Source organism: Apteryx mantelli, chromosome 1, assembly GCF_036417845.1.
Source record: "Apteryx mantelli isolate bAptMan1 chromosome 1, bAptMan1.hap1, whole genome shotgun sequence".
NCBI classification, from domain to species: Eukaryota; Metazoa; Chordata; class Aves; order Apterygiformes; family Apterygidae; genus Apteryx; species Apteryx mantelli.
Window position 1 is genome coordinate 124,187,340 of NC_089978.1, and position 24,665 is coordinate 124,212,004.

General features: G+C 40.4%; 1 protein-coding gene across 5 annotated transcripts in view; it reads right to left on the reverse strand.

The window, feature by feature from the left end:
• Positions 1-24,665, reverse strand: part of BBX (BBX high mobility group box domain containing) — a 183,593-nt gene that overhangs the window by 33,058 nt on the left and 125,870 nt on the right. For 2 of the 5 annotated variants that reach the window (XM_067300825.1, XM_067300829.1), the window contains exons 14-17: positions 22,598-22,687; positions 13,637-13,834; positions 12,529-12,721; positions 6,711-9,731 (exon numbers count right to left, since the gene is read on the reverse strand). In XM_067300825.1, coding sequence (XP_067156926.1) covers positions 9,644-9,731; positions 12,529-12,721; positions 13,637-13,834; positions 22,598-22,687 — 569 coding nt within the window. In that variant the 3' untranslated portion in view covers positions 6,711-9,643. Of the gene's footprint in view, positions 1-6,710; positions 9,732-12,528; positions 12,722-13,636; positions 13,835-22,597; positions 22,688-24,665 lie in introns of those variants that run through there. The other 3 variants (XM_067300811.1, XM_067300815.1, XM_013950139.2) reach the window with 3 other exon arrangements.

The window sequence follows — 24,665 nt, forward strand, 5'->3', positions numbered from 1 at the left end:
AGAAATCTGCCATAAAGAAGGTAACGCTTTGGGGTCAGGCCAGAAGAGGAAAGAGCAAGAAAGTTAGGACCAGATGAAGTTTAAAAACAACAAAAGAGGAAATGACATCAGAAAATCGGAACTGCCTTCAGCAGCTTTGCCCTTAATGGTGTACAATCGATTCTGCCCTCACATGATCCCAGGTCTCAAGGGCCAAATCTGCACTTTTAGAAACAAAGTTCCCAAGGGCCAGGAGGTGTGTTGTCACCACCTCAGCCCGCATTAGAGCAGGCTGTCTTGTGCACATGGGAGGGAGCACAGCGCTCTCCCGAGCAGCACAGGGTCGCCCACGGCTGGGAAGGCCCCCGCCAAACACTTCCATGCCGTTTTACCAAATGCCTGCGGAAACAGTTCGCACATCCCACGCTTCAGCTATGGGCACGGAGATGGCATACAGAAAGCAAATTGACCCCAGATAACATATCTAATAACGTAGATTTTAGCCACCTTTTATCTCCTCCCCTCCACCAAGGAGGTTTTCATCAAAAAAGATGAAACCCACAGATCGCCATCAAAATCACTGGGATGGAGGCAGGTAGAATTTAAGCAACACAGAACGAACAGAAAAACTTCAGAAATGGACGTGTGAAAACCCCTGGACCAGTATGTACGGATGCTGGGCCTGCCGCTGAGCACACACGAGAACTAGCACTGTTTTCTTTGTGACTTCCAACTACGTAATCATGGAGCTATTTGAAGTGAGATAGCTGGACTTCTTTCTTTAAATGAGTTCTGATGATGCAACACGCTGAACATAATCTATTCCCCTTTCCAGGCAAGACACCCAGTTCTGATTGCCAGGAGTCAGGCACTGTTTAGATTTCTCTCGAAACTGACTTTTACAGGACGGATGAATTCAGGCCACGTCCTTTTTTCCTTTCTCCCATGCTATGGCACAGAGTTTAAGTGACGTGTGTGAAAGCCACTTTGCTGACTGCACCCCTGAAGGATTTCCTGACACAGAAGGGAATGAGAAAACTTGTAAGACATTTTCCTGTAACCCATGTAGATATTCTGGTTTTCCTTCAGCATGAGAAGACTTAAGCACAAATATAGCAAATGTAATTACTGTTTTACTGGGTGTTTTTAATCTGAACAAGGGAACAAGTGTCTGGGAAACCTCTTCCTTCTTGATCCCCAAGGTACCTTGGCCTAGGGAAACCAGTCAAACACAAACCTTAATAAACGCACTTGAAAGTGGATGTTTTTTCTCCACACTCAAACACCTTCGTTATCAAAAGGAACCAACAAAATGCTAGACAGTGGCTTAAAATATTAGGTGTTTGTATTCAAGAAACTACACTTCAGTGTTAAGCTTGAAATTCCAACTTAACAGGTATGATTTTTGGGTCTGTTTCAATTGGTTCCTCTTGTTTCAAGGTCTGACAAAGAGGTTGAAGTCTGGAATAAATTGTTAGTATCAATTTATATGGGCTGCATTTTCAGCTGGAACAGAGGCAGCCGCACACTGTGCTAGTTTACCTCTGCTGAAAAGCTAACATGTCTTCTCCTACCAGAAAGTAGCTGACAAAGGAAGTTGAGTGGAAATCTAGAGTATATTTTAAATACCACTGTATTAGGATTCAGTTTCTTAGAGTCTTCTGTGCCAAGAACCGTCCACAAAAAGAAGTTCACACTGAATAGATGGTAGGCGTTACATCTTACAGGTTTTATTTTTGAAAACAAAACAAAACAGAACTTTGCAGCAAATATAGAAATGTATCTCATATTTTGTTACAAAGTGCTAGTGTCCTACTAAGGAACTGACAGTCCTATGGGCTGTAAGTTGGTTATGGAACGCGCAAACATACTTTGCATCTCAAAGTTTTCACACTGTAAAAAAAAAAGTCTGTTTTAAAAAGGGATTAGCTGCACGTTAAACAAAAAACACAATGAATAACAGAAGAGCTCAACACCTGGAATCAATGGGAAAATGTCGGAATGCCTGGCAGAAGTTCGGTGCTTTGGGAGGACAACATATTTCCGCCCCATGTCCTGAAAGAAGCAACGTGAGTGAGGGCTGGGTAACAAAAAAGATCTAGATGCACTGGGAGTTAGCTGAATAAGCAGCTGTTTTGCTGGAAGAACAAAATGAGAGCAGACAAAAAAAGATGGAGTTTGAGTAATGAAGATGACTATGTTTTAAGGTAATTTGGTAATCAGAGAAATGGAATAGTGCCTTAAATGCCCCTGATTGGGCATATTATACTGAGAGAAAATAGATTTCATAAGAAGATTTCTCTCTAGCTTTTTTTACTCACTAAATCAGAGTTTTTCTCTCCCTTCCCCAAGTATGACTTTACAGGGCCTTTAAGGCTGAAGCCGTTCCATTCCTGGTATTCTTTGCAGAGAAACGACTGCACACCCAGCCAAGGCAGCGCAAGATTGCGTACATTTCTTCTTCCCTGAGTAAAGGGCATATTGTTTAAAAAAAAACAACAACAACAACAACAAAACACTAAAGGCTTCCTTCCCTCCTCATACTTTTGATCCAGAGACAGCAGTTCTGCTCCCAGTGGTATGTACAATAGGTTTCTACTGGTTTCATGAAGTCTGTGCTCAAGTCTTCTATGATCAGAAAAATACAAGGCAATCAAGGGATGCTTCATGCATCCAAGGACAGTAGAAGACAAGATCCCAACAGTCTAATTTTCAAGCCTCAGTAAGACGGTAAAATACAGGGGCTGAACAGGGTCCTGGTTTAAATGAGGTTCTAAAACAGTGGGGACCTTTAAGTGTAAATACTGATGGTGCTTGCTGCTTATTTCTAAAAGAGAATCCATTTCTAAATAAATCCTTTTAGTGTCCAAAGACTGAAAACATAGCAAGGGCTTCATTATGCAAGATGATTTCAGTTATACTCATGTGGGCTGTAAATGAGTTTTCCAATTGCGTGAAGAAGACGAAATCCAGAAACATGAAGTGGAAACCTCCTTGTGCCTTTCCAGGGGAGCTCAGGAGAAAAGGCAGGTTTTTCTCCCACAGCCTCACTACATGACTCCTGGCTGTCTCTGTCCCTCAATCTCTAGCTTCATGCTGGTATAAATTCATTGACTTCTGTGGCACTTGCATATATCTGAGGATCTTTCCAACACTTTCAACAGCACTGAACCAAGCTCAGGAGTTTTTAAGAATAAAATGGAAGCTTTCATTATAGACATGTCTAAGCAAGAACAAATGGGCATATGTTTGCTACAAAATACGTAGTATTTTTATAGTCACCATCTAGTGCTTGAGTGGACGATCTGACAGGAAAGCACAGCTCACAGTTTTGAGGATCCATCTCTGTTTTTGGCATCTTCCATTTCAGGTAGAAACAAGCTTGTTTTTTTATGTAAAAAAAAAGCCAACAATTTCATACTCTAACTAAAAACAAATTCTGCAAATACTATTAACTCAGCAGTATGTTAAAGTAAACAATCATTTGATGGTAAAGCAGGTGAAGTATCAAAAAAGCTCCATTTTAATAGTATTTATTTGCAATCATTAGTTTTAAATGGGAAACTATTTACAAGCACACACTAGATAACCAAAATAGATTGAACATAAAAGAAATCTGTTTGAAGGTCCTTTTCAAATATTTCAAATATTTTATTAAATATTTTATTCAGTTTCATGATCACAGTTTAATGTACTTTAGCATGTTATACACATGACTTAACATGTGCACTGAAAAATATCAAATTAGAGGATTTTGAAGAAAAAAACGACATTTTATAAATGTGCTTATTGACCTTAACTACACACACCTAAGAAGGCAGTAGCTCTGTTATACAATTGATGGAGATGAACTGTTGTAAGGCATGCTTACACCAAGCTTTAAAGAGAATAAAGCCAAATACTGGGTCAAAATTCAGTGGAATTATGCACAAGAATAAAAGTTGAAGGACTGGGCCCTAGGAAAAGAGATCATAGTAAATCATTTATGTTAAAACTGTCAATGGAGACTGGTTTTTCAAAGAGAGCACTGCTGAGAAAGGTTTTCATAGCATCTAAGTCAGCAGGATTTATATTTCTTTTAGACATTTTTGAAAAATCACACGTTACGGTGTAATGTGAAGGGAAGAAAATGAAATCTACCAAGAAAGTGTGAAAACTATGGTCTGAGAAACTGCATGTTGTTTTATGACTGAACACGGGAACACTTATGTACAGAGAACATGTGGCAAGTCACAGTACTCTGGGGTGTGCGAGTATGCATATGTGTACATATACATATATACACACACAGACATACATATCTTGCTTTTGTCACCTTCAAGGCCCCAACCACTGACTAAAGTATAGCAGTGTGTCGGGGGGGAAATAGCGTTTCGGTGTACGGGTTAGAAGAGTAGACTAGACATTTGCATTCGGAAGCCTGATTAGTTTGCCTGTGCACTGTGACAACCAATGCACCATTTCCAGTAGAGTACAGTGCGGGTCTGCTGGTATTCGGTGACAGTCAAGACCCAGAAACTAGAAGGTAATTCTTTGGAAGAACTCAATGAATGTTAAGCTATTTGCCTTTGTTTTCACAATGCTATGTGAATGAAGGCCCTAGGTCAAAATGATATGCCTCCATCAGGAACGTCACGCAAGCCCAACCTTAACTCTAACAGCATAGCAGCCCATCATCAGGGCTCCTGCACTGTCCTAATGCAAACAGCAATGCTACCCTTAAATAAGGATCGTCTTAAGCATCAGCTCAGGTGTGTTGCTGAGTTGAAACATGAGGTCAGTTCTTTCTAGATTTCTGCCTTAAAAGAATGAGTTGGGTAACATAAAACATACATCCATCTTGTAAGCTTCTTCAAAATTCTCATTTCAGTAGGAGATACTGAATATAGAAATGACTATAATAGTACTTAGGTGAGAGTATAAACCTCACTGTGCCTTTTTATTGGGGGATTCAGGGGAGGAGGCAAATAACACTTTCACAGCCTAAATGCATTCGTTCGTGGCTCTCGGTGTCCTGAAAATGACTCAACATTCTGGCAGCTTTAAGTGACAGTCCCATAATATGTACAAGGTAGAGAGAATGCCACAAATAGTACAAAACATGGCAAAGATACCTAGGAGCTCTACAATCTAGCAAATGAGCACGGCAAACAAACAGCATCTAATGGAGACCGCATGGTATACAACACATGAGTTGCACAATTATGTTTCCTTCTGAAATCAGGATTGCAAACGTCAACCCCAGGGTAAAGTTCAAGAGCAGCATCTGGATTGCTGCATTACCACGGGGAATATCTGAAGTCCACCACCTGATGAGCACCACATTTTCTGCTGTTACAAAAAACAATCTCACTGAACCAACTAGAGCTAGTGAGTCCATGTTCTGCAACCCATATGACTATGGCAGAGGTTAAACAAAAATGCTCCAGCCACATAATTTGGCTACCACTGTATATTCAGCCTTATGCTGCCTGCTATATGTTGCTCTTGGAAAGTATACAGTGATATACAAATGGTATCAATGGCTGAGAAGATTACACAATAAAGCCTGAAAGCAAATGGAAGTTAACTAAAGTAGTCTTTTAGGAGAGGTAGCCATATTAGACTCAGCATTCAAAAAAAGGGAATGCACTCAAAGGATCAACATACATTATAATCTCATGTAGACCCATCACGTTTTTATCTTTCCTACATTTTTCTTTCGTAGAATGTACACACACACACATATTTTATATATATACATATACATACATACATATATATATATATATATATATATATATAAATCTTTTTTCCTAACTCCCCTTTGTTGCTGCAACTTCACCATACTGAGAACAAGGCCAGCTTTCCTTTCTTTTATCCTCTGTTAGCTGTCCCATGTCTACAACTGTTGCCTTCAGTCTGTTCCAGTATCTGTACAGTAGCTAGACAGGCAGTAGAAATTAAAACTGCTTCAATTTAATATCCCGCTCCAAAAGATGGCATCCAAACTATCCGGTATTCCCTCATTCTGATGTGAGTTACAACTCTCTTGGGTTTCTACTTGATACAAAATAGACTGCAGAGCGCTCTTCAGCCTTGTGCTACAAAGGTAGCATCCACCCAAATAAAAAAGACCAAAGATGGAAGTTAAACACCAGTTCATATGCTTCTGTCAATCCCTTGTTCCTGTGTCCCTTTTCAACAACAATGCTTATCGTTTTCATTTCAAAAGTCATGCATCAATGCTATAAAATATAAACCAAAACTAACAAGAAGTCTTTTGCTCATGACTTTGGGATATTGTATTAGTATAAAAGAGCATTCAGTCATCTTAAATAAATATACTCTATTTCTGAAATCACAGCACATTCAAGGGGTAATTACTGCCATAATCGAGCAGTAAGTAATCTCCATAGATGTTTTTGATTGATTTGGTCTAATATGTGGAAAATAACCTAATGTGGGGATAAGAATCTGCATCTCAAATGTTTTGCAGAACATATTTCCCATATTTGTATACAGTACTAGAACAATTAAGAAGACATTACAGTAATTTTCTCCCAGCTGCTTAGGTCTGTAGCTTCAGCTACGATAATATACTTTGTATACCTCAAAACTATATACGAAATATCAAAGATCACTAAATAAATAAAAGCCAAGGAAAACTGGGACAGTACTGCATTTTACACTTGAGACAAGATTCCCCACTCCCATGGATAAGTCATAGAGGAGGACTACGATAATTGTTTTTTTTTTTTTTTAAAGAAAGATTTATACACAGGTTCAGATCCAGAAAATAATGTGAAATGCATAAATATTGATAGCTTTAGCTAAGTTAAAATGGGTTCAGTAAAGTATGATACAACATATTCAGAATAAACAAAGCAGAAAAGCATCATATTTTGGTTTGCTTGAGATATACATAAGGTGCAACAACTTCTTCTCTAGAGGCATTTGTGGACATGTGTTAATGGGTAACAGTGTTTGCTGGTATACTGAAGTACACACGATAGCAATATGATTTTCCAAAATGAAAGCAGCTGAAATTAATAAAAATTAAAACAAAACAAACACGGAAAAAAACCCAACCCCCAATACAGTAAAATATTGGTCTGAAATTTTTGTTGTGCTAACAGACTTTGTTACCTGAAAATACTGATACCCCTTCTAGTAGATTCAGGGAAAATTCTAGCTACTGAAATCAAGACATCACTCAGAGAACCAACAAAGGCAAATGCCTAGTGAACTATAAAGCTTTGCAGGATTTCTGCTACTCTCAGTGCCTAATCGCTTAAAAATTAAGCATATCTACAAAAAGGTTTATAAGTATCTGAAAACAGTCATATCCAGTAAACTGACCCAACCCTACCCCCTCTCTAAGGGAAAGTCAAGGAAAAGCAGATCAAGTAAGATATTAATTCATATAGAAAAAAGTAATTTTCTGTTTCTTTTAAAAAAGGTACCATTAATATACAGAAATATCTTCAGGAATAATATTGAAATTTAAATTGAGGAAGTATGGGGTGCTTTGACAAAAATATATCTACTCTAAGGGTTTCTAGAGAAATAAGTTAGTACCATTGTCAACGTGAACGGCCTGCACTGTAACATATTTGGATTTCAGCTAATTATAAAGTGGTCCAAAACTCCAACAGCCACCTTGCTGTGACCCTATGGTTTTAAGTCTTAAGTTTTTCCTGTCTTGTTAAAATAACTTATAAAACATTAATAAAATCTTATTAAAAATACTGCCATAGGCTGCAATGGCATTCTAGGGGGCTCTTAGTCATGTATTTACCTGAATTTTTAAAAAGCCTTTTCACTGACTCATTGGTTCTTAAATGTTGTTCTTTTGTTGTTGTTGTTTTTCCCTTCTTCCAACATATGCATCTTTCATGGTGCTGTTTTAATGATACTTCCCAAGCTACCTGCCTTCTGTGAAACCTTCAGCCGTTGTTACAACTTGTGTGGTATGTTGCGTATCATTTCCCAACAAGGAACCAAAGACTTTCACTTAACTACAACAATGAAAGGCTAAACCTAGCAAGCATTAATAGAGTTACTGTCCATATGGCTATTACATCAAATTAGTTACAAAATAACCCCAAAACACATTATCAATTCAGTCAAGTATAAATAAGAATGCCTGATAGAACGATGTAAACTCTCATCATTTAAAGACTTAATTCAAAGAACTTCAAACTCAACCTAATACTATCAAAAGTTCAGCCAGTATGACGAAGACTAATAGAAAATTATTGCTGGAGTCCAATTTGGTAAATTGTTGTGCTACAATGCAAAAAGTAGGGGAACATCTTGTGCTATAGAAGAAGTACCCTGTTGAATTTGTAGCTTTAGATTAATTACTAGTGATCATTTTGCATCTGTTGGTAGGAATCAATGCTTGGTTATACAATAGTGTAAGTCAAGATAGTGAAGGTAACAGGCCAAGTGATACACGTGGCCTGGCTTTTGGGATGTATTTATGAGAGCAAAACACAAAAATTCAACAGAAGCAGAGACAGAAACTGGCAGATGAATCTCTGTTTGGTAGTCTGAATTCAGTCACACATTACTCTTCAGTCGTAGTTTATCTGCATACAACTTGCCACTTTACCAACACAAACTGTAATTGGCCCTTTATACAATCTATGAAGCCAATTTAGACTGTGCATAGTAACTACAACAATGCCAGTGTCTGTAAAATGTAAAAGGTATGTGTATCAGCGTACATGTATATTGAAAAGTCACGTTTTTAGGTTTTTCAGAATGGTGAAATAATACTAAGGTCACTTCTGAACAACATATTTGCAGTACTTTTTGTTTACAAGAACATTTCACCAAGTCGCTCAGATATCTATGCAAAAATAAAGGAACCCTCCAAGGCATGAAAGACAAGTCAATCATCTGCAGTATTTTTCTTTTCCATACACCACTCCTTTTTCTAATGCACATCATCCTGCTCACTCAAAGCTAAATTAAAAAACAAACAAAACCCAAACATAGCCTGTCAGAATTTTTGCCAGTAAACTCTACCACTCTGGTGGCAAATATAAAAGTGCAGAACATCTGGACCACATGGCTGCCCAAACACCGCTAACAATGGTACATCTGTCCAGGCTGCCTTGAGTTCTCTGGAACAGGTTTTAAATTCATTCTACAATATAAACGTAGGCATAACCTATTAATATAAACCATCTTAGAACTTAAATCTTCATGTACAAAAATGACTAAGAATATCTAATAATAACTAGTGCAGTGCGTCAGTGTTTTTGTTGGTTTTTTTTTCATTTTCGTTTAGAATAACTAGGTATTATACGAAACTAGTTGCCATACTCTCTGGTTGGTAAAAGAGACGCTGTGTGAGCTACAGTAAAGGCAGCATTTTTCACATCAACCACCCATTTACTGTTTAAAAGCCTTCAATAGAAAGCAAGCTCTGGGATCATTCCATTTCTGTTCATTAATAGACAATAATATCACCCTCCTACATACTGGGTTCCGATTTGAGGACCTGGCCCAAGTTGCTAATGTCTGGCTTCCAGTGAATTCTGGGCCACTCAGAGCAATAAGCACTTGCTTGCAGTCTATAGTTTCCATCATATGGACTGACTAGCTTCCCTTGGTAAAGACAAGGCTAGGATATTAGGTAAAGCACAATGTTTTACAATAAAGTGGAGCTTCACTGGTCAGCGCAGGAAATAAGCACTGGAGCCTGAGACATTTCGTTTGGCTGTCCGTCATGTGGGAGAGGTGTGGCCCTCTGACTTCTGCAAAAGAAAAAAAGAAAAGCCACCCATCATTATCTGCCGTATGGGAGGTGCTTTTATCGAAGACTAGAAAGGATGGAAAGCAGCAGGTGATGTGTTTTAACATCCTGCAGTACAGCACCATGATTTCCTGCTGCTACAGCTGCCCACATGCCACTTGCATACTTTTTTAGAGGTATTCCTGCAACAGTAAGAAAATATCCAGAGGACAACCTGCAATACAATCCAAAGTCTGCAAACCAAGTATGGATGGTGCTTGAATGCATAAACCAAAATGCGTGGCCAAAGAGTAAAGTAAGAGCACACAAGTGGTGTTACTCATTTTGCAAGGGCTTCAGCCCTCAGGAGCAGAGACTACAGCTCATGTGTGGCAGAAGAAGGCAAGCACACAAAGAGGGATATGCCACATTAATACGAATCAATAGCCAACCTTTAAGCAATATGGAAATACACCCATCAGCAGAGTTACACACTGGGATTACTCCAAGTTTCATGACTTAACACTTCATCAGCCCAGCACAACCTCTCTTTCATTACTACAGCAGTGTTAATTTACACATGACTGCCTGCACAGGCTATCATAAAAATAAACCGCACCAGAACTATGTGCTGGAAATCAGCATCAGTCATCGACACAGATGAACTTGGGAGAACTCCCTTACAACTTGCCTTTTAGATTACATGCACAAAGCCCATCACGCACTGTTAACTAATCTCACAAGTCAGGTTCTATTTTTGTTACATGGTGTGTCATATACAGCAATGAAAAACTGGAGCCTGCTGCTTATTGCCTCACTCTGGTCGGGCTAAGACTTCAGCACAAATGTCAGGTACAAATGTGTTTTGCACAACTAGAGTGCAATGAAGAGGCCTCAGGACAAAATGCAGCTCAGGCTCATAGTGCTTAACCAGGGCATATGCTAGGTAACCAAAGCTAGACAGAAACAGTCAAAGGAAAACCATGTTGTCACTTCCAGCCAAGCTCTGATTACAGTAGAAAGAAGTTCGTCTTCTATGCCTCAAGGATCTGCAAAATTATTCAATAATTAAATTCAAATACTGAAAAAACACATTAAGCATTACACAAGCCTCTCATGCTATCCTTCTGCTCACTTCCAGCTATTTTCAGAGTAAAGAACTAAGTTGCAAATGATAATAAACAGTCAACATAGAGCAGAAATTAAGAGAAGCATCTAGCCCATCAAATTGAGGTTTGTGTTTCGACTTCCATTTGCCAAGTCTCCCAGAGACATCTGGCTAAGTTTCTATTAGGAAAGAGTCCCCAGATTTCATTTCTCCATGCAATTAGAAGCTGGAATTTGTTTGTAACAGTAGTTACATATTTGCCTGATTGGTGTTTTCAGGCCTCATGGAAGGTGCTTCATTGCTGTAAGTGTATGATGAGATGGTAAAACTTGGGAGCAAGTAAGAAGAAAACAAACAAAAGGCTATGTAAAACATTAGTTCGGGACACTCACTTTACCAGGGAGAAAAGAAGGATAAAGAACTCTCAGAGAAACAAACAGGAAAAAAACACGACTGAGCAAATCCTGTCTCTCCTGTGCAATTCTAGTCATAGTGTCAGTAGAAATCAATGAAACCACAGCATTGTGAGGGAGAACAGAACTTCACATGGCACTTCTCCAGGTCTCACTGCTGTTTCGGACCACAGAAGAAGACAGAAAAGAGTTTAGACTTTTACTGTCTTGATAACAGACTGGTGCTTTGCAAAACTGGGAGGAAAGGCCATGCTGACTTTAGTGTGAAAACATTTCTCACCCAAAACACTGTTGCTTAAGCAAGACAACAGCTTCTGCAGAGAACAGCTGCCAGGCTGGGTCCATCTGATTTTTTTCTTTTTCTTTTTTTTTTTTTTTAACCCTGAGCCTGTAAAAAGCCTTGCAATTTTTTATGCACAGCCTGAATACACAGAACTGTCAGTACCAGCTTGGCCAATGGGGGTCATGAGATCAGCAGTAAAATGAGGTTGTAAATGGTTTCCTCAGCTGCTGCCTGGTGGAGTTTCTTAGGTAGCCAGCAATCTGCCAAATGCCATTTGCAGAGGCTGTGATGTTCTCAAACAGGCCCAGCATTTCCTCACTGACTTTCCATGGCAGGCAAGAATGGGGATTCACTTCCAATAAGCTGCAGCATCAAAGAACAATACTGGACAAGCAGGAAGCAAGGCAGATTTGGCATCATTGGTTTCCTCCCATCAGAGGTTTAGGATGCGGGATCCGACCATGCTGAACTGATCCAACAGACCTAAGTAACCTGCACATCCTCCACGTTATCTGTGTGGACAGCCTATTCCTTAATGAAGAGGAGCAGCCCAAACTAACACGACTTTCCATCCCCTAGAATTGCTTTGCCCAATGACATTTTGTAGATGCTTTGCCTCCTACACAGCAAAGCACAAGAACAAAAAACAAGTTTGCTTCATTCAGTCATGCTTGGCAAAAAACTTCTGCTGAAGTTATATGAAAGGTCCCTGAAAATCTCAGGCCACAGAGATGTACAATTCAGTATGCAGTAGCTATTTAAACCCACTATTATCTGACAAAGGGTATCTGATACTAGAAACCCTCAATCCTTAGGATCTCATGAAGCATATCTATTTGTTTATAAACAAAACTTGGCAGGCAAGTTTCCCAGGGACAATCATTTAAGGCTGCGAGGACCTAACACTACTAAGCTAGTGGCATAAAATAAGCATTAAACATTTTGCAATTCACATGCTTTTAACAAGCTAGCAGACATGCAGAATCTGTTTAGACAGCAAGGGAAAAAAGCATACCTGTGTACGTTTTCCATTGCTGCTACTTCTGCCAGAGCAGCTAAGCTAAAAAATGCAGACACTGCTGGCATATCTGGTGTAATACTATGAGTTTCTTCTGACTCTGCATTTCTGGAGCACTCACTGTTGCAATCTGTTTCTGCACTTGACATTTTTTGAAGAGTACTTTGTGGCAGCTCTTTTGGCTTTTCCTCTGCAACAAAAGAAAGCAAAGCTTGCAGGTAAATGGGACGATCAAGGCCAGCCCTTAAGTTCTCAGCAGCACATCCATATACTGATCACTCTGGTGTTAACAGGAACTGTATCTTTAGGACTTTGATTTTGTTCATGTAATCCAATTCACGCTGCAACCTCTTGTGACCTGAGCTATCGACAGAAGAACACTGAGGTTTATGAATCAGTTGACTGAATTTGGATTCAACTGAGTTTGATCTTTTAGCTCAGGCAAAAGAGTGCGCGTTTTTGTGTGCATTTTAGATACAGAAGTCCTGAAAGATAATCTTAACTGCTGAGGATTCCAGCACAGTATGTGGCATTGACTGTCACATTATGGAGCATGTTTTTATGTCCTATAACTAGGCACAGTGTAATTTCTTTGCTGGGTTGGAAGCAAAAATAAGTTATGAAGGGTAACTGTTTTCACAGAATCATAGAGCAGTTGGGGTTGGAAATGACCTCTGGAGATCATCTGGTCCAACTCCCTGCCCAAGCAAGGCCAGCTAGAGCAGGTTGTCCAGGACTGTGTCCAGTTGGTTTTTGAGTATCCCCAATGACGGAGACTCAACCACCTCTCTGGGCAACCTGTTCCAGTGTTCAGCTGTCCTCACTATGAACAAGTGTTCTTTCCACTTCCCTCTGCACCCAGCTCTCAGTTCTTAAAGAGAAATCCAGAGAAGTTAGACAGATTTGGGCATTAAAACAAAAGAAGTCGACCATTTTGGACTAACTGATTTCCCAGTTGATTGATATCTGCATTTTACAGAATGACCTTTCTAAAGCAGGTCTGAAACCAAGCCGACTTAGAAGTACTTCCCTGATAGCTTGCTTATGCTCCAATACCATGCCCAACAACTCAGTTTTAACAAAATTTAAACTCCAATTTCCTTACCTAATGTCCCTCCTGCTGGTGACACTCGACCATCGGCTGTTCGGACAAGATGTGTGATCTTAGTTTTCCTTGCTTTCCTCTTCTGGCTGCCAACTAAGGGTTCATGCATCATTGCTGGCTCTGGAGTGTTTAGGGCAGATATAGAAATTTTATTCTTCCAGGCAGGCTCACTAGAATTTTTGTCTTCTGAGAGTATGGCTGAAAAAGGACAACAATGGAGTTTTAAATGTAGAATAATTCAGCTGCTAGCTTTGCTCATTTACCATTTTGTGTCCATCTGTGTAATACACTAAGCCTTCCCTCACAGCTATTCAGAGCATAACCCATGGCAAGATATGAACTGAATGCTGCAGGGGTTTGCAGGGGAATAGTACCATCAGCTCCTGAAGATTTCCTAGGAGGTTCAAGTTTCTCATATTTGCAAAAGAAATTGTGAGACAGGCAGCAGCATTTCAGTGGGACCAGGGTTTCAACCAATCTGCATAAACACTCTGCAACTGGAGATGCCAACCAGTGGCTGGGGGACAAAATGCAGTTAGGAAAAGTAAAGGCTACAGTCCTCACGTAAGCTTATTTTAGGTCACAGACAGACTCACAAGTAGAATTCAGGAATTCCTGACTAACTCTCAGTCTTCTCTCTATGTTGTCTCCGCCAAGCAGACAGAAATGCTGCCTTTTACAGAACAACAATCTTGAAAAAAAAGACCAAAAAGGCAGGAAATATAAAGCAGAACTAGATTACAGCTGAAGACAAGAATGTCAAAAAAAGAAAGTAAGCACAGAATAAAATACTGTGACATAAATACTGCCTACATGAAGTCAGAAAGTGAGAAAGGAACAGTTTGAATCTTCTTAAACAGTACCAGTGTTGGCGTTTCCAAGCAGCTTTCCACCCTGAACTGGAACACAGTCACAAATTTTCACCTGACTAGACAGTGACTTAACTCATGTTCATGAAGAAATTGGTCAGACAGGAATCACAAAATGTATTTAGGTCTTCAAAGTCTGAAATCAGTGTATGGTTACCAACTGTGTGTAATTCTCATTGATTCAATGATCCATACTGCTGATACCATAGGATATCATTTGTCCACAAATTCAGAATCTAGGACATTTTTTTTCCTTCTGTGATAAAATATTATGAGGTCCACCTCACCTGTGATTACAGCAAGATAGGGTTAGAAAGAAACTACAGGTGTCGCAAAGGGATTTCCACCTGGCTGGACTTCACTCAGAATCACACAAAATACAGGTGTCAAGTAGTTATTAGTCCATCTCCCTCTACGATATGCCCAAGCCATTGCTTGTCTAACCTGTTTTGAAATTGGAAGCACTGACGGCATCTTCACCAGGTCCCCAGGTCGTTTTCTCCCAGTGCATTGCCATCCTGAACTATTATATCATTTTTCCTAATACCTAAAGCTAATCGCCCCTGCTGCATTTTCAACTTCTTATTTCCTTTCCCAGCTGTCAGGTTATACCTTGTGCCTGCCTGTCTTTTATATATTTGACAGCTGTTACTGAGTCTACCTTTAGCCTTCTCTTCCCCACAAATTCTTTCAATCCTTCTTGTTTTCAAGACATGTCTAAGACCCATTTGTCAGTGACTTTGTGGGAGGTAGGACAAGCAAAAATTACATGCATAAAACTCAAGCTGGAGTGTGAACAACTGTTCTTTCAGAAGGGTTAAGCACTGAATGAGAGCAAACTCCTACATCTACATTAGACGCAGGAACACCAACACCTTCAAACCGGGCACAAGCAGCCAACCAGTCCCTTCTTCATTTTATTCTATATTTTTATATAATATTTATATTTATGTATTGCTTGTTTTGTAGATTTAACAAACTTCCTATTCAAAGATATGGCTAATAAAAACTCTGTTTTCTGCTGGCTTCTTAACTGAAACTATGCAAGCATGAAGACTGGGAGAAGAGAATAGCTCTAACACGTTTTTATCTTGTTATCTTTTCCCCTTTGATCTTTTGTTTTAAGTGGGGAAGGATCTTGTTTTTCTTTTAATGATTTACGGCATAAGCATATGATTAGATCTAGTACGTATGTATAAAAACACTTGGAAACATTACAAAATTTAATTCATCTATGCTCTTAATTTATCTTCTTATCTTCTCTCATAAAAACATTTTCGGACTTGTGCATGTTCTTAATTTTGAAAAAAAGCATACAGCTTTAATTAGTTTATCTCAGTGTATAGCCATAGATGCTAACCTTTGCAGAGCAGAGCTATGCTCTAGAGCTTATTTTTGTAGAGAGGAGGAGAGATCACAAGAAAAGATCTGCCCGTAACAGTCCAATTAAGTAGAAGTGTCAGTGACTGTAAATGTGACTTTCAAGCAACTCAGTAATTTGGCTAATAGTGAGATGTTCAGATGAGCTTACTGCACTGACTGAGAGAAGAGTCTTAATGGGAATGCATAATTAAAAGGGCAGCTTTCTCTCTAGATTTCCTATTTGAGGATTTATAAGCATTGACTATGTATTAATGTAATGGTCTGGTTCTAATCCAACAGTATTTGCTAATTCTGATTTGGAGATTTGCTCTAATTAGATTCTACTTTGACAGTGCTGTTTAATTCTAGTTTGATTGAATTTATAATGGCTTTAATCTTAGTAGTATAATTCTTTTTTTTTTAGATTTAATAAAAATATTGAAGACACGGCAAGTCAGATTTCAAACAATAAACAACATGTGACAGAAAAATCTGATTTATGTTTTTAATAAAATGTGTCATATATTACAAGCTACAGCAGGTCACTGGAAATTAACTTGATCAGTTAACTTGATCACACTACGGATACTGGATCGTTCCCTTTGTAACTTTTCTTTCTCACACTGCAGACATTAAAAAGCCCAAGAAACTATAAACAAAGCTAAAAGAAATGTAAAAGGTAAAATAAAAAAAGGCAATAGTTATAAAAAAGAAAGGGAAAGGAGACATGAAAATGTCTTTGCAATAGATTAATTTGAAGGAGTACACCATATTTGGGTGTTTGACTAAGAGATAACAGAGGGTGGCTGACAAACTCAGGATGCAGTAAGTGCAATCCCTCTCCATATTTTAAAGTTTCTCAGTCCCTGAAATGAGACCTAAGAGAGTCCTCTACGTTTCTTCTCTTCTTTAGCTCCAGTGTAAGCTCTTTACCAGTTCCCCATTGCACTGCTGCACATACAGCTCTGAACAGGGATGGACTGAGGGATGAAGAGTGTGTGTGTGTGCGTGAGTTTGGGGGGTAGTGAAGGGCAGAGGTGCTCTCCTCAGGAGAATTTTTCTTCTTCAGTCCCAGGTCTCCTGGTTATTCTAGCAGTCCTAATGGGAGGCAGGATGAGGAAATCATTTCACTGACTTCTTTGTGGGTTATTATTCAAGTAGAGATAAAACCTAACTCAGAGGAAATTGTATTTCAGGGACTCCGAGGAAGACTAAAGGCTTCACCCTGAAGACCCTTTGCACCGAACGCCAGAGAAAAGAATCCATGCTTCAACATCCATATAGCTAAGCTAGATGCTAACAGGGGTCCTCATCCGGCATTTCGTTCAAGAGAGACAGCACCTCGTTGCTTCCACTGACAAAGGAATATCCATGTGAGTGCTCCATAATGAACGCTTCTAAGGCAAGTCCACATGGAAGTCCTTCCAGGACCAGGCCTCGACTTTGCAGTGTAAAAAGGATGGGGCTAAAACATAAGCTTTCTTCTCTGGATTCTTCTTTAATAATGTATCTGCATCTCTATGTATTTGAATCCATTTCATATCCCTTCTGTTTCCACACCATCCTGTGTGGAAGAGCTTTGTAGAGCTCAGCTAATTTTCAGGAGAATGCTGTCTAGAAATGAAATGAGGTTCTGCAGCTACTGCTCAGTCCTGTAAACATTTATGTACTTATCTTTCCACAAGAGAGTAGTGCATGCAGAAGTAAAAGGCTACTTTTGCAAAAAAACCAGCACATAGTACTGTCCTTTTGGTATGCTTACGCCACAGTCACAAAAGTGACTTTGCAAAAAAAAAAAAAAAAAAAAAAAAAAAAAAAAAAAAAATCATCTAGAGCTCTGTGCCAGATGCTTTCCTGAGTTTTGATTACAGTTAGCATGGACAGTTTACCCTACTCTGAGGTCTGCTGAATACATGTAGTCTTATTTCCCCTAATCTACAGTGGAAGAAAGAACCCAGTTTAGAGTGCAGGCTGCAACTCAACAAAACACAAATCTGACACAGCAGATGAGAAATTGGCTTAGCTGTATCTTAAGTCTTAAACTGATTAAAAAAAAGCAACCAACAATGGAGAGAGGAAAAGGGAGGATTTAAAAGACCTGATTCACTGCTCTGATATTTCTCATTTATATCAATTACCAGTATTTGTATAAAGCTTGCAGCTGGAGATAGAACTTGATCACTAACCCTGATTTTCAGGCTGCAGTGTACAGTGGCATACAATTAAAGCAGAAACAGCAAAGCAAGCTGGAGAGAAGAAAAAGCATTTGCAAGCCCTCTCTTTGCTAATGAAATGTTCATCACCATTTTCTTATAACATTAAATCATAAAAGCCTTGAAATAATGAGGTTCTTTCTTCTTTCCTTGTGAAAATTTTCCCCTTTCAGTCCTAAAACACAGAGACACAACAGATTTTTAAATGGCAGGAAGCAATTAATCCCAGGTTATTTTCACTGTTTTATGAGCCAGGTCTGTTTTTGCACTAAATGCTGAAGATCAGTGTCTAAAGCTGAGTCCCTATCACTGGAAATGGGCACTCTGCAATGTGCCCTGCAAACCTGCTCCTCTTATTATCCCAATTAGTGGAGCTACTGGAGCGCCTCAAAGCTTCCTCTGTGCACCTGAATTTCCTCTGGAAGGATCCAAAGCATAAGGAAATGAAGAGTGGTCCCAGCTTCTTCTGGGATACACTTCTTCTGGGAAGTGGGATACAGCCAAGGTGCTCTCAGGAGCTAGAGCAATGGGCATTGCAGTGTGTCTTTACCCCACAGCTCTCCTAATGTCAGGCTGAGCGAGGCTGGGGTGAAACAGAACAGCCTTCAGGGCATACTAGAGTCAAAACTGCACTCAAACTGCAGAGCCTGGTCTACGTGGAAAATGCTGAGTTCAAGACCCCACTGAATCAGCTGCTGGCCTCATTCAAGACTGAACAGCCATCATCTGCCTTTGTGAACATGAAAAATGAGATCAATTAAACTGACTCAGCACACCACGGAAGAGGATGAGCTTTTCCGAATGAACCTCAATAAGACACCAGGCATTTAAAACAATCTCTTCAGGAATGCCTATCAGTTACTAGAGGGCTGCAGGAGTTTAACCATGTCTAGCGGAGAACAAATGCCGCATGGGTCAAAACATGCAGGCATCAAGAAGGAAAGGGAAGCTGTAATGGTTTAATGGTTTCATTAAGTTAAAAAGGGGAAAGTCTAGCAAGGCAGAAAAACAAAGCTTCAAACACCTGTCTTCACCAGTGCCTAGGGAACAGCTCACTAAGGAACTGAAGTCAAGCAAACTCTGGCCTACAGCCTGGGGGAAATCCCAGCTCATCAGACAGCACCCCAAGCTGTAGCAAAAGTGGGGGGACTAACAAACCGAGTGACACTGGCTGACAAGAAGCAGATGATCAAACCAGGTGTGTGGAGCAGCTGCCTGGATGAGTTGCTCTGATGCACATCCCTATTGCCACCACCTGCAGAGTCTGTGCTGACCTAACCCTTGTCCTGCCTGGATGCCAAAGGCACGGTGGCATCAGAGCCACTGACTTCCTTTGGGCTACATGCCCCTGGCACAACAGGGCTTTCTTAGCAGGGGGGGAAAAAAGTCATTCTGCTAAATTTCTGCACTTTCTGTTCTTGCTCAGTCAAGTATGCAGAGGCTGCACAGAGCACTGCGCGTGGGAGAGCTTAGTAGCAGGTAGCGAGCTCTGCCAGCCACAGGGGCTGAGTGCCTCTTACACATCTGCTAGTGGTGGGGCTGGTGTATCCGCCCGTCTTCTCTTCTCCCCTTCTGGTACAGAGACTGGCAATGAATTTGGTTCTTACACAAACCCAGGAAGGGCCCTCAGCACTGCGTTCTTCTGCCATGCAGCCTACACAGCACAGCTCACCACACACCCGTGAGGAGCCAATGGCTGTGACACTCTCCTTGTTTTTTAAGTATTGCTTCCCGCCAGAAAGCCTTATCAGTGGAGCTACCCTGACTAGCGTGGAAGAAAAAAGCTCAGCTGAGTGGTGTAACTCTGCAGACAAAAACATCAGTGCTGATGGGCACAGCTGTGCTTTTGTCAGCCTCGCCTAAGGATGCGACATATCTCTACTTTCAGTTCTATTACTGTATACTCTCTGCTAAGAGGAGCAGGGGTTGTGACATGTCCATCATTATTTTACTGGGATATATTTCTGTAAACATTTGCAAACTCATGATATCATAATTTGCACTGGTGATGCTGCGTACAATGCAGTCGCACAAAGCCCGAATTCACTCAGATACCCAAAGCAGAGATAGCTCTAGACAACATGATCCAATCATTGTAAAATTTGCCTTTCCTGCACCAACTTGTCTTCAGGGCTGAAGTTTTCATTCAAAACACACACACAAAAACACACATTTTCCAAGCTGACAAAACATGAACCAAGCAATACTCCTGCTAACAGCAACCCCTCCAAGAATCTCCTGTCCAGCTACCAGAATAACCAACTCCCTCCCTCCTCCAGCAAAATTAATTCCTTAAAACACAAAACCACACAGGCAGATCTGTGACTCACCAAAAGTACAGAGGAACCACAAAAAGGACTAGACATTTTTCTTTTAGTATTTGACTCAGTAAATGCTTCCATATTTGAATTCAAATGAAGATGCCAGAATTCCCAGCTTGAGTGCTGGAGAATATGGGACACTGGATTCAGAGACTGTACTGCCTAGGTAATCATGAAACTGTGATGTTACTTAGGCAGTACCTTGAAGGTGAGACAGCCCAAGGCCATACCCACATGGCACTTTGCTGACAAATGCCCCACTTTCAGTATCACCATATGGTACATTAGATCAGACAGGACCCCAGATCTTTACCTCTTTCAGTCCCAGGATGGATTTCTAACCCACAGAAAATTTAGTTCTCCACCAGTGTATAGATCCACCGTCTCTCCTTTGAAGATACCTATGGGGGCTTTGTAAGACTGGTAAGTACAAGTTTCTCTGGTGTTTGCTTCAGTCTTGGGAGGTAGCAAACTGGCCCTACTCCAGCAAAATGCATAGGCATATCCTTAATGTTTAGACATAGTGACATTACTCACATGATTAATGTCCAAGGACATGCCTCTGTGTTGTGCTGGAAGAAGGTCAGGGTGCTCAGCACTTGTCAGGCTTGAACCTTTGATCACAGTGCACACTTTATATCAAAAGATGATGGTTTCTTTTCAGCAGAGTTTTTCACATTTTGTTCAGCTTCACTTTATTGCTGCACATTTCAAGATATTTAAACTTTTTACTCAACCATGTATTAAATGCTTTCTGTTTCATTTCCCGTATGAGAATTTTAACACACATTTTTCTTAATAATTTCTCTCTGCAGCCTTTTAATAATCAGGCACAATAATCTGAATGGCATGCAATAAGACCTGTATTAACGTATGATGCCTTTTTCACAACCAGCTGGGAAGCAAGATAGTTACTTCTCATGAGCAGCTCCCACAGTATATTTGTTGTACAAATGCAATGAAACAGCACCAGTCATTTCAAAACATTTGTACTGAATTACACTGAATGCAGCAGAGCTGGTAGAGCCTATGCACGATAACAGTGCAAGTACACTGCAGAGGATACAAAACAGCATCAGAGGGAAAAGGAGAGGAAGTGACATGACCAAGCCTTAGGCAGAGGGATTAAGCAGAAAGATAACTGGGGGAACTGGAGAAGGGGACTGTCATTTTATTATCTTAGAAAGATACAGACACCGACAGGAAAAAAAAAAAAAAAAAAAAAAAAAAAAAAAAAAAAACGGGGGGAAGAAATTCATGGAGCCACCTAAGTATGGAGAACCAGAAAGGCTCTTCTACACCGCAGGGACAACGTGGGAGGGAACTCCACTGTGCAAGGGCAAAAATCCCAGCCTGGGCCTGATTTGGATAGCGTGGGCATGATGACCAGAAAGTAAAAACATAACAAAAAAGGCTCTGGGAAACAGGCTGAGCTATGGTCCTGCACATACTGTACCCTTGAAAATTCCCCTGGGAGTTGTGAATGTGTGAAGATACAGGACTAGAATGATAAAACAAGAAAAAGGCTTTGGAAAGCTGCCAGCAGCAGGATGGAGGGCAAAGCAAGCCCATGAGAGAATTTAAAAACTGGAGAAGCTCTCTTCAAACTGAAGCAGGCAGAAAAAGCTAGTGAAGAAACGGAGGGTTGGTTTGGGGATGGGAGGACTCTTTTTGAGTTGTAGTGCAGAAACAGGCTGTTACAGTCTGTCCATCTGCAGTCTCTTGAGTTCCAGACAGAGGGAAATCTCAGAGAAGGTGCTACTCCAGCAGAGAGGCCATGGGAAAATGGACAAATGCCCTGGCACAGGAATAAATAGTATGGTCTCTGATATAGAAGGGACAGAGATAGGAGCAGCCAAAACACTACAGGGCTTAGGAGCTATGGAAGATAAAAAGGGTTCAGGGCCAATTGCAGAACTGTCCTTGCTTTGTCAGCTCTGCTGCCAGGAATTTGGAGCACGGGAAGTGCAACTGTAATTGAGGGGGATATCAATTAACAGCAAAGCAGCATCATATCGGAATAAGGTAATATGATCAATTAGACCCAGGAGCTGATGAAACCAAAGCAGACAGGGAAGTAAGGGACCAAAGCAATCAAAGTCTAGAGAGCTGAGTAGCCTCTGTCCAGAAGCACTACCCAAGTCTGAATTCAGAGGGAAGGTGGCCCAAAACCTTAACTGAGTAATGCACCAGTACCTGTGTCCGGAACATTAAGCTTCTCCTTTTTGTGCTTATATTTGCTGACAATTTTGTGGAATAAGTTCTTTTTCTGAGACTGGAATGAACCTACAGACAATATTAATAATACACACTTTTAATTAGCAGTCTTAAAAAGAATACAACAGTCATAGTATGTAATATATACAACCTCCCCTTCCATTAATACAGAATGCCATTTCATGGGGAAGTACAAAACCTGACCTAACCCCCACGATGGCCTCTGGAGGCTTTCCATTGATTTCATCAGGCTGTACTTCAACCCATCAGCTCCCCATGTTTAAGGGCATACAATGCATTTTGGAGAATGCTGACCATAGGAAAACTTAACCATACAAAACCCAGGGTTTTTGTTTGTTTCTTTGTTTTTTAAACTCTAAAGACATTCTTCTTTTTGGAGATGAGAGTTAGGTTTGCCCTTTATGATGACCAGAAATAAGTTTATACTAAGTGCAGAAATAAAAGGAGTTTTTACTTCTGCACTTAGTATAAACTGATTTATACTAAATAAAAGAGAGGAAGGTGAAGTTGTGCTGAGCTCATGGTATCACCCCTACTTTGATAGCAGAGTCTTTACTAGTAATTGCCAGAAGCCATCTTAGATGACAACAGACCACAAAATATGCCAGTAGTACGGGCCATTAAAAGGCCCTCTTTTGACCCCTTAATGGAGTAAACGGTGATACAAAAGCAACAAACATAACAGACCAAAGAAATAACGATGCATAATCTCTACACTGCAAAGCCTTTCTTATGAAGTTACTTTTCAGAAGCAAACTGCACTTGAAATGCTTATTTCAAAAAATATAGCAGTAAGCAGGACTTCAGGACTTCACCAGAAATGAGGTGCGCAGCAGGTGCCATGACAACTTGTAGCCTAACAGGAGGGAGACCTTCCCAGCAGCCCCTGACTTGGAACTGGATTCTGTCCACCAAAAGTACTGACCAAATACTGACCTCCTCCGCTCCTTATCCTCAAAACAAACCAAACAAATACATTGGCTGCTGAGGTACGACCGTAACAAGCTAAGAACACAAGATCAAGATAAGTCTACAAAATATCTCTGCATTTTTCCATCACTAACTAGCCCTGCATGTGGGGAATTAAGGAGAAGAATGTACAGTACATGCAAAAAATGTGACTGATGGCAGCAGGAACCTCCTTCTGGGAATACTCAGCCTGGTTCAAGGCAGCTGCTTAGGGAAGCAGCAGGCAAGAAGATGAATAGAGTCTGCATCACTAACTGCAACTGCATTTCTCCCAAATTTGGGTAATATGTTCCCTCTACTCCCCAAAGTTCCATATTTTTCAAAGGCCAGACCAAACAGATAGCATTTCGGCATTATCACAACAAAACCAGGAGGAATACATACACCTCCCAGAAAGCTACAGCATTGATTTTACATGAGTTAACAGAGTCCCTATGGATCGAGTGCTGAAGCTCACATATCTTTTAGCTGGAGCTCAGCTCAGCCTCCCGGTTTGGAAGAATTTCCTCTTATCAAAATCTCTGCGCTGAGAGGCTGTCGGGTTGCTGTGACCTGACCTCCACAACTCCCAGAGGAGCTGGGGTTTGCCAAACATTTGTCTGTGCATTTCTAAATCTCTCAGGAGGAAGAAGCTGTATTTTTAGGTCACGATCTTTGAAACACTATGGCATACAATCTCCAGACAGGCTTAATGCTCAGAACTGAGTCAACAAAAAACAAGCTAAGACCGAGAGGAATGTCACAAAGAAGCATTAGCTTTAAGCTGATGCTTTATTTCTAGTCCTAGAGGCCACAGAGAAAAATGGAGGCATTCCCTTTCCCAAATGAAAGCATGCTAGGTACTCCGCTCCCTTTACCTCCCCAAAATGGAAGCTTAAGTGAAGTGGTTAGTGTGCAAGTGAGCATTTCTTCACAGTACAAGAGAGAAATAATGACTATGCCTGTTGCTCATTTTTGCATATGAGCAAATTAGTGACTCACTGCAGGCTGATGTCTTCTGTGTGGTTGGATATTTTGGCACATACACCATTGGAAAGAAGAAAAAAGTCAGTCACAG